This window comes from Lutra lutra, chromosome 4 (assembly GCF_902655055.1).
Source record: "Lutra lutra chromosome 4, mLutLut1.2, whole genome shotgun sequence".
NCBI lineage: Eukaryota > Metazoa > Chordata > Mammalia > Carnivora > Mustelidae > Lutra > Lutra lutra.
Window position 1 is genome coordinate 15,659,166 of NC_062281.1, and position 10,191 is coordinate 15,669,356.

A 10,191-nucleotide genomic window follows, 5' to 3' on the forward strand; every position below is an offset into this window, starting at 1 on the left:
ATTGGGCTTGTGAAAATTCAGAGCTAAATACTTTCAAGTGCATTTGTCTGTATACTTGTTACATTTTACAGCGTAAAGTCTTTTTTAAATCACTCCCAATGCTAATTTACTTCACTTAAAATAGATTCTGATGTAACCCAGAAGCTATAAACCTAATTATATAAGAATTCTTTCTTTCTCTTTACCTCTGTGATTCGAAATCATGTCGCTTTAGTTTCTCCTCCCTTTATTTCCAGTTTTACACTTAGAGGGGAAAAAAGGAAATGCATCAATTAGCCTTTTTAATGAAATCTAATTGGGGGGGGTGGAGGCTGGTTCTCGGCAGGAAGCCTGGGATGCCCTCAGGGACACATGCAGACCTCGAACAGTTGTAACAGAATTCTCTTGAATCTGCCTGTGTCCACTTTTCCTCCCCGCCACAGCTTTCATTAAATTCTCAAGGCTCCCGGACCTAAAAAAGACCAAAAGCCACAGGGATTGTTCCATGGCTCCTCTTCAAATGTTTCTCGGCTCTGCACCAACCACAGCCCTCACCCACCTGATTTCATGAAACTGGCTTCACCCATCAAAATGAATTTGCCCACTTCAATGGAAAAAGTGAATGGGTTCTGCTCCACCAAAGGTCACGCGTCGTGTGCGTTTCCCCCGTGATATTCCAGAGCCCGCGGCCAGAGACCTTCCCATCCCCGGCGCAGCTGCACAGGGCGGAAGGCAGACCAGACTCAAAAGGAATGCATGCCCCTATTTACGAAACCAGGTTTATTAAAATTTCTCTACAAGTCAGAAACGGCCGTCTCACCGTTCACATATATACACATGTACAGGAAGGATCTAGTGTTTCGAGCTTTCCCGGCAGAAGCCCCGGCCAGCCCGGGGTCCCCAGCGAGTAACGTATCACAGATACAACCGTCGAAAAACCACGAGCACGTTAGTCCGACAGAGGCCTCTGTCCTCCCTCTTCTCCGAGTCCCATGATTCTGTCAAGGTAATATTGCCGATAATCATTCACATTTCACGTGGTTTTAGACACGCAGGTAATTCAGACAGACGCAGACAACAAAACAAGCCTTGGAGCCGGAACCACAAAACATATCGGACCGAAGGTATAAAAGGCAAAATATATATACATACAAAGTACACAGTACGTGAGGTATACACAGCATTCTCACAATGCAGGTTAGGTGTTTGCCTAGGCGTAGCCCTTAAAAATGACTGCCTGGTTTTGTGCCATTTTCTCAGAATACAGTATGTTTGGTTTACCCGTTTAACCACTGAGACATTTACTGATATTTCGTGTGTTCTGCTTTTTTTTAATGCGAGTTGCAGTTTTCTCTGTTAAGCTCTAAGCTTCTGTAGGTAGTGAGCTCCCATCTCTGGAAGCATTCAAACAGAGGCCGGCTTCCCACCTGAAGGAAGCTGAAGGGAGGGCAAGGGTGGGGCGGAGGTTGGGGGGGAATTTCTGCCTTGGGAGGTGACAGAAAGAGGAAAGAAAGTCAGACAAGATACTTTTAAAGGCTCTTCCGACTTTAAAGATTTGGGGCCATTTCGCTCTAGGTGCTGATTACAGAGACGGATTTGTAAACCACACCAAATTTAAAATATGAACAACCCGTCATGCAAAACTGCAAACGCACGCACAATGCCAGAGGCAGACCGTATCCATGAAGGGTTAAAGTACAGTCCTGGAGGTGGGTCCGAGCATCATCCAAGACGATCCAAAATTCACTTTCTTTAAAGCACGAAGAGGTTTAGCTTCTGCTCTTGGGAGAGGTGAGGAGAGCCTCCCCTTATCTTTCTTCTCCTGGACAAAATGCTCCACCCTGAGATGGTCTTGGGAACAAAGGCTAAAGGCTGACACGTTTGAGGGGAACCAACAAAGCTACCGGTTTCCAAGGGCTCAAGTTGACCTTACAAATCTGCAGTCTCTCGGTCTGAGCTCAGAGTTCTGAAATAGCCAGGAGTTCGAATCTTTTGTGATGCTTCTCCACGGTTAGCTGGTAAGTGCTTTTCTAGCAAAGAAGGGGACATTTCAAGGTCAGAAAGAAGGCATTAGTGCAAATGAGGTCTTGGCAGGGAACGGAGGAGAGAGTCTGGCTTGGTGGTGCAGACAGGCTCCTACGCTCCTCAAACAGTCTGCTCCCACAAAGGAGCAGGGTCACTGGTAAGTGTGAGTGTGAAGAAAGGGTGTGTGTTAACCCAAACCCAAAAAAGAACTTTCCAGTAGAGAAGCTAGGTAGCTCCCAAAGACAAGTTCAAAGATGGCAGGTTTATTGGCCCAGATGATTGGTCACCCCGTTGAAATACGGTTATTGCCCCAAAATGCCACCATGAGACTTACTTCCTCTCCCTTTAAAATGTTCGAGTTCCTTCCACCTGACCAGGTGCTGCTGTAAGATAACCACACTCTTCGCGCCTCTGCAGCTGCAGAACCTCCCCGCGTCTGACAGCGCGCGGCAGTTGGCGAGCGACCGCCGAGAAGGGCAATGACCTTGCGGGGCAGCCGACCGGCGCGTGCGTGGCTCAGACCCGTCCAGTCACTCATCGCAACGAAGAAGAGGGCGCCACATTGAGGTCAGCAGCTACAATCTTCACGCCGTCACGTATCTGGCTGGCAGCGCGCCGCAAGGCCTGTCCATCTTTAGAAATGGAAATGCCAAGTGTGAGAATTATGAGGTTTCTGAGGTTTGGGGATTAGCAGAAGAAGGAACTAATGTCACTGTCCTCTTGGTACTCTGGAACAATCTGGTCTGAAGTTCCTATTTCTGGGTCGACATAGCCAGGTTGCAAGACAGACTCGAACCAGGGATGGAGTAAGATCTCGGGAGCAGTGAGTCTCTCAGAGGGCTCCCGCCGCAGGAGGCTGCGGATGAGGCACCGAGCTTTGGGGGAGATGTGGTCAGGAATGCAGAACTGTCCACGGCGGATTTTGGAGAAGAGGGCACTGGGATCTGAGTCATGGAAGGGGTAGCGGCCCACCAAGAGGGTGTAGAGCATCACCCCGAGGCTCCAAACGTCAGCCGCCTTTCCGGAGTAGGTCCCCGTGGTGTTCAGAATCTCAGGGCTCACGTAGGCCGGGCAGCCATGTTTGTCTGACAGAGCGTCGTCCTCCCCCTTGATGATGTGTGTGTCTTCTAGACTTTCCAGTCTGAGCTGGCTTCTGCAGGAGAGGAAACGGGCTATTACTTCCAGATCAGCTGCTATGAAAAACAGAGCGTTCTCTGTAACAGCACCCACAGGCACTAAAAGCAAAGGCCCGGGGAATGCCATTTACCCCTTCATCCAGTAAGCAGTGCCCTGCGACCTCCCAGAACTCAGGATTTCACAAACCAATACGAACTGCAATAAACATTTGCAAAGTATCGAGAGAGAGCCTGGGGCGGAGGGTATGATGCAAAGCCCCAAACACTATTCATTATGCTAGAGCTTAGAAGAGATATCCTAATAGGGTTACACAATTTACAAAGTTCACATTGCAGAAGTGGGAACTTGTCTTAGGGGAATGCTGACATTTTTTACAAAGCTATCAGGGAAGAATAGTATATCCTACTTCTTCAGTGGGGGCGGCGGGAGGGGGGCGGGGAGCTGAGCATCCTACAGGCCCATCTTATGCTTATCATGCCCCTGTGGGCTACCCAGGCCCACACTCTGCACTACAGGACATGGGGCCCCAAGTCACTGGTATTATGCTCACATTGTCAGCACTCTTGCGCATGCTGACATAGACACACAGAGGGAACCACGTCCACCTGGGCCCAGGCCGGGGTAACTGTGATGGGCAAGGCACCAGGAATGTTAATTACACTTATTGGGGTGTTTAATTGCATGAGCCTGGACCAAGAGGTTATAGGGGTAAACAGAAGTGGCTGATGGATTTCAGAGATGCAGGGCCTATGAACATGTGTACACACGGAGAGCCCATCAACACCTGACCCTCTTCCTTCCACGTTGGGAGCTTATCGGTTCAGGTAACCGCTAAGGTCTGAAAAAATATCTTTAGGCAAAGGCTGTCATCTGAAGCGGCTGGTGCCTCCTTACTCAGACCGAGCCACCCACGGTTCACGGATTCCCCCAAAGCCCAGAGGCACGTGGGGAGCCTCTATCATCTGGTAGCAGACCGTGCTCCTCCCTTCTTCTCTGAAATAGCCCTATTTCAGTAAGCCACTGGTTGTGAAGTCAAATGCAAACATTTGGTACTGGCTAATGGGTCAATTTCTTTTCCTCTCAAAGGTCTGGTTGTTTTTTTTTCTTCCTGCCTTCCTGTTCCCTGGAGTGTAGTATACATGTGCTAACTTCAGTATGTCCTCAGCCTGACCTCCCCGTCGTTATGTAAAATACCCATTGGTTCTGTAAACGGAAAATATGACTCAACCCACACTGTCTGCCCCTGATTGGCTGCTGTAGTACTAAAACCCTGCACCTGTGCTGGTTACACGAATAGCGTCAGCCTGCCATTGCTTAACCCTCAGGTTGCCAAACTCCGTGCACATGACATGCGCCTGTGCAACGCGGATTTCAAAAGCTAGTAAGGAGGTGTGTAAGGCATGTTTCAGAAAATACATCAACATATCAAAGGAGCATGTTCCAGGAATTGGAAACTTCTCCATTGCAAACGCTTTGCTTTTCTTTGCTAATCGGTTTGTGTTCCAATACGTATTGCAAGGTCTGATAGAAAGCTCTGCTTTATGGCAACTTAACCCTGCACCCTTTCCTTTGATGGGGAGGCATGGGTAAAAGCGCACAGGTCGGGGCAGCCCCGCGTGAAAAACTGCAACAAAATAATGCACCGCCCTCCACAATTCTACAAAGTGTATTGTTCTTAGTCTTCCCGTAAGGGATGTGGCCCACCTCTTAAAATCAGGTAAGGTTTACTTCCTGCAGCTTCCTGAATTCCCTTGCCCGGAACCTCAACTCGGAATCTCAATGTCTCATTATTCTTTTATCAAGCTCATCCTGTCCTTTATGAGGGAAGTCATGATCTATATTTAGCCAACCAATTTGAGCCAACATCCATGTATTATTCAATGTGGCTATTTTCTGAAGATGTATCCAAACAAGAGGTCTAAAAAGTCACCAGGGAATGTGAAGAAAGTACTGGGGGCCAGCCGGAAGTGGAACGGGCATAGGGTACAAAGAAGGAGGGCGGAAGAGTGCAAATACAACAAGTTTAGTTCTGTGATACTTCCTAGGTACAAAAAAAAAAAAAAAAAAAAAAAACACCCCACTTGGCATAAGCAAGAATTTGAGACCTTCCTTTAGGCGTCAATGTTGTGAAGGGCGGGTTGGCCATTTGTATCTCCAGAAGAACTGACCTTTCTGACCACAATGGGGAATAAACTTGATCTTGGAGTGGAAGTGGGGCAGGCCTCCTGTCCTCATGTGACATCCCACAGAAAGAAGCACCGAGGTGTCCCCGGGCCACATCCACCAGAATGCAGAATAAACCATCCTTGGCCGTGGTTCCTTGGGAGAGGACTTATAAATACTAATTCTGGGACAACTGAGCCCTCGGCTTTGGTGTGAACCAACACTCTGCACCTAACCCCGCAACCTGCCCCAAAAGGCCGGATGAGGAGCTGCGGAGGCTGCTCACCTCTCCTCCGTGGAGAAGACGAATTTCCTAAGTTTCAGGTCCCCAAGCACGATGGCTGACTGGTGGCAGTGGGCAACAGCGGAAACGATCTGCTTGAAGAGCCGGGCAGCCTCCTCTTCCCGCAGCCTCTTCCGGCTGCGCACATAGGAGTGCATGTCCCCAAAGTCCTTCTCAAAGAACACATAGGCCTTGGTTTCCCCAAGGATCACTTCCACAATGCCGGTGATGTTCCTGTGTGACGGCAGCTGGATGTAAGGCCTGATTTTGTCCTGGTAGTGTTTAATGGGAAACACCTGCAGAGAGAAGGTGACCCCCCCCCAATTTAGGAGGCTAGGGAAGCAGAGGCTGTCCCCCTGAATCCTGGACTGCAGCTCTCAATCTTTGGCCTTCGGTTGGCAGTAAGTCTCCCTTCAATGACACCCCCTTATCTCTGCCGCCCCACTGTATGTATGCAGCCCCAGCTATCTCTGACACCCCAAACCAGCACCACCCAGGGCTCTGGGCTAGCAAATACCCACGGGGTTACTCTATGGATGGTTTAAAAGAACTGCCTTCTATATATGTTACCTTCTTTCATGAGGCCATCACCCCCCCTTCCCAGCGAGAGCTTACTAAAGCCCACACCTTCTGCGGCCTGCCTTGTTTGCAGACGAGGCTGCTGGAAGAAGCAGATATAAGGTCCCCCCTCCCCCCCAGATCTCCAGGAGTAGAAAATGCATGACCTGCTGCAGACCCGAAGCTCTCAGCACGGAGAGCACAGAATGTGGGGACTCTGCAGTGGAAGCAGGGGCTGGGGAACATGCAGATATGTCATTAGTCAGAAGAACCAATGACTCGTAGAAAGACTGTGACAACACAGCCTTAACTTGCTACAGTCTGACTCAGGTGTAAGCAGCTGGAGTTAAAATTGTCACCAGAGGCATATGGGATGGTCTCCCTGGTTTTTACATTTGTTTATCTCCCCCCACCCTCCCCCATGGGGGGGAAGGTAGCTCCCACCCCCACCTTCACCAGGGAAATGGGTAGTATCTCCTCTCAGAAACTAGCTGGTCTCTTTAAGGGCCTTTTGTTTGGTCCGGTTACTCATATCCTAGACTCAACTGGAAACGGTGACACATGGGCTGTCACCATCTGGATTCAGCTATTATCTGTTCAGAGGAACTGGAAGGGGTTGCACAATGGCCAGACCCACCCCACCTCGGAGGTCTGGCTGCCCTGGCCCCGGCTAGAAAAATCTCTCTGCCGCCCCCCCCACCCCGCCCCACACACATATCCTCCCCAAACCGCTCTTAGCCCCACGATGGAGAAGAAAAGCTCCCTCCCCCCCACGCCCTTAAACCGGGCTGGAGCGCGCATTTGAAATTTCATTCAGGTCGGACAGTAGGTGGCAGCAGCAGGCCCGGGACCGGGGCGGGAGGCGGTGGGGGGGCGCGGGTGGAGTTCAGGTGAGTTGCGGACAACCCAAGAACGACTTCAACCAAGGGGTGACCCTGTCCTTCGGTTGGAAAGCAGCAGCCGGGTGTCAGGCTCGCAAAGGCTGGGCTGTGGGAATGTTCCGCGTCTAGAGGCGCTGGAGGAGCACGCGGAGGACCCCGTCTCCAGGAGTTGTATCTCCTCCGAAGCGGAACCTCTCACGTTCAAAAGAAAGTCGCTGGCCGGCAAATGAAGACATGAACGGAAGCGAAGCTTCCTAGCCGGTACCGGCTTCCCAACACTTCTGCGCGGGGCAAATCCCCCGCCCTGGCTGGAAGACCGCCTCAGACCTGCTCTCTGGGGAGGACGAGGTTCTCATCCCGGCGCGGGTTCAAGCCGGAATCCCCAAGCCGCGAGCCTGACACGGTCTTCCCACCCCCTCACCACCCACAGCGGAGCCCAGGTGCCTTGGAGCCCCGGGAGAGAGCTGCCAGCTGCTCCAAGCTCCAAGGAGGCACCCACTGCAGGGCTTCCTTCCAGGACAAGGGGCGGGGGAAGCCAGGAAAATGAGGCAGGGGGGAATGGCATGGCCCTGGAATCCATTTCAATTCCACAACTTCTTTGGAACTCCGTGCGCTAAAGTGGGCGCTAAGCAAAGCACAGAGATAAAGCCACTGAACACCGCACTTCCTCTTGCCGGCCGAGCCCCCATTCTACTGCTCCATCCGAAATCCCTCAATCCCCCAAGGGGTGTGAACCGGTCCAAATGCAACCCACCCCGCTCGAGTCACCGCGGGTGGCAGGCCCCGACTCAGGCAAGCGAGACCCCAAGCACCTTTGCCGGCCACCGCGCCCCCGCAACCCTACGGCAGGTCCCGACCCCGGGCGCCTACCTTGCAGCGCAGCTCCCGGCCGGTGTGGATGCACAGCGCCCGGGACACATGCTCGCGCTCCGCCAGGGGCAGCAGCAGGTAGTCTGCGATGCGGCTGGGCCCCGCCGCGCTCCCGGAGGTGCCGCCAGTCCCCGGCGCGGCGGGCGGCGGCTGCGGACTGCAGGGCGAGCCGGGGGGGCTGAGGTAGTCCGGGGGACTCGAGCACTCGGAGAGGCGCGGGCACTTGGCCGCCACGGCCGCCGCATCGTCCGCGTCCAGCAGGCGTTTGGCAGGGGCGCCCCGGGCGGCCGGGAGCAGCAAGGCCGGGCCGCGGGGCTGCGAGGCGCCGCTCATGGCAGTGCGCACAGGACCGACCCGCATCCCGTCCCGGGCCGGGGCGGCCCCGGCTTTGTAGGTCCCGGGATCCGCGCGGGAAGGCGCTGCGGGCTCGGCGCCGGCGCCGAGACCTACTCCAGCGGGAGGGATGGACTTTGCAGACGGAGCTCGGCTCAGCCCCCACGGGGGGCGAGGCAGGAGCCGCTCCCGGGCGCTCGCGTTGCACGCGGGAAGCACGCTGGCCGCGCGTTCGGAGGCAGCAGAGGCCGGCTGGGGTCCCGGGATCTCCGCGGGCACCGGATCGGGGCGCCTGGCCGGAGGCGGCCGCCGCTATTGTTGTCGAGGCCGCCGACAGTCCCGGAGGCAGAGGCGGCGGCGGCTGGTGTTCCCGACGTCCCGAGCCGCGAGCGCACGATTCCGCAGGCTCGCCGGAGCCACGGAGCCAATGCACTTCCGAAAGCCCGAAGTCCCGGAGAGAAAGCCGGAGCAACTTTTCCGCGGCGCTCGGGATCCTGCGCGCTCCTGGGCTCCCGGCGTGTGTGTGAGCGAGCGAGACGCGCTCGGAGAGAGTGACTGAGTGTGAGTGAGTGTGTGCGCCGCACCGATCCCGGCCAGTGCACTCCTCCTTCTCCTTTTCCTCCACCTCCTCCGCCTCTCGGTGACTCACGCTGTATACACACACACACTCACAGGCCGGGCTGTGTAAACAGTTGGGAAGCCGGGTTGAGCAATGAGGTGGCTGCGACGACTCTGGCTCTGCCGCCCGGCAAGCAGTCACCGAAGCGGAGGGAGGAGACCGGAGCAAGGGGGGGGGGCGGGGGGAGGAGGTGGAGCTGGGTCGGCGGGGGCAACGGGGGTGGCCCGAAGGCTGGGGATGCTCCGGGCTGCGCGCGCTCCCGGGCAGATGGTGTGTCCCGAGCGGGCTGGGACGCGCGCACACGCCCCCCGGGCTGGGATGGGCAGGAGGCGGCGCGCCCCCTCCCGCAGGCCCGGGACTCGGCTCTAGCAGCCGGGGAGGGGGCGGAGGAAAAGTTCCCGTGACGTCAGGGTCCCGGGGAAGTGGGCGGGAGGGGCGGGGCCACGGGGGGGCGAAGCGACCGCTGATTGGTGCGCGCTCCTCATTCACACCGAGCACAATGGGCTGCGGGCGCGCGCATCACGGTTCTCGGCCCCAGCTGCTCGCTGCCACGGAATGGTTATGCCGTTCCCCCCAGGGATCCCTCCACCGCCGCCCCCCTGAAGACCTCGGATAGGAGCCGTGGGCGCCGCCCAGGCCCGGCTGCCGCCGGAGGAAGGGAGGATAGGAAAGGTGATGAATTCCAGAATCAGTCATTCACCCCCACGCGGTAGTTCCGGGGAAGACCTATGCGTGGTAGTGGATGTGGCTTTTTTTTTTTTTTTCCCTTTTCCTTCCCCCTCCCGGCTCTAATCCCCAGCGTCTGTTCGCTTCCACAAATAGAACCTTCTGTTGGATGAAATAAAAGCAAACACTGGGCCTTCTGCGCTGCCTCCACCTCCACGCCCCTCCCGCGCCTGCCGCCCTCCCCGATTGCACGGAAATAGCTTCTCCAGACTCCCCGGCCGCCCCTTCGCGGTGACTCGCAGAAAGAGCTTCCTGAGCCGGGCCGGTGGGAAACAAAGGATGTGGGAAACAGGCGGAAGGGGCCCACGTGGCTGCCGCCAGATTCCTGCCCCCTCCCCGGCCTCCGCACGCGCAGCAGGGTCTGGGGCCCCGGTGCCAGCCCGGGTTCCGTGGTGGGCGGGTAGGGGAGTAGAAGTCATTGTGGCCACCAACTGTGATACTGCCTACACCCGGACATCCCTGCCAGGTTGTGTGCACATCCCTGCCAGGTTGTGTGCGTACATTCGTGCAGCGTGATTTGGGTGAGCATGAAATGTGTGCCAGACCCTGCACCAAGAAACTTCCATGAGAAAATAATTTAAAATCTGCCGTTTTTCTTTCTTGAGAGAACCAAGTCA

The 10,191-nt window shown here is 55.3% G+C and overlaps 1 protein-coding gene across 2 annotated transcripts; it reads right to left on the reverse strand.

Annotated features, from left to right (window-relative positions):
• Positions 1–744: 744 nt before the first annotated feature.
• TRIB1 (tribbles pseudokinase 1) lies at positions 745–8,256 on the reverse strand. 2 transcript variants are annotated; one of them, XR_007126837.1, is made up of 4 exons: positions 7,897–8,256; positions 5,591–5,883; positions 2,339–3,157; positions 745–2,009 (listed from the first exon to the last, which is right to left on the reverse strand). XR_007126837.1 is itself a non-coding variant. In XM_047727355.1 (3 exons), exons 1-3 carry the CDS (start codon positions 8,254–8,256, stop codon positions 2,692–2,694), a joined length of 1,119 nt encoding a protein of 372 aa, XP_047583311.1. In that variant the 3' UTR covers positions 745–2,691. The 2 variants fall into 2 exon arrangements, 1 of the variants encoding a protein (XP_047583311.1); XM_047727355.1 differs by having other exon boundaries at positions 745–3,157.
• Positions 8,257–10,191: the final 1,935 nt, after the last annotated feature.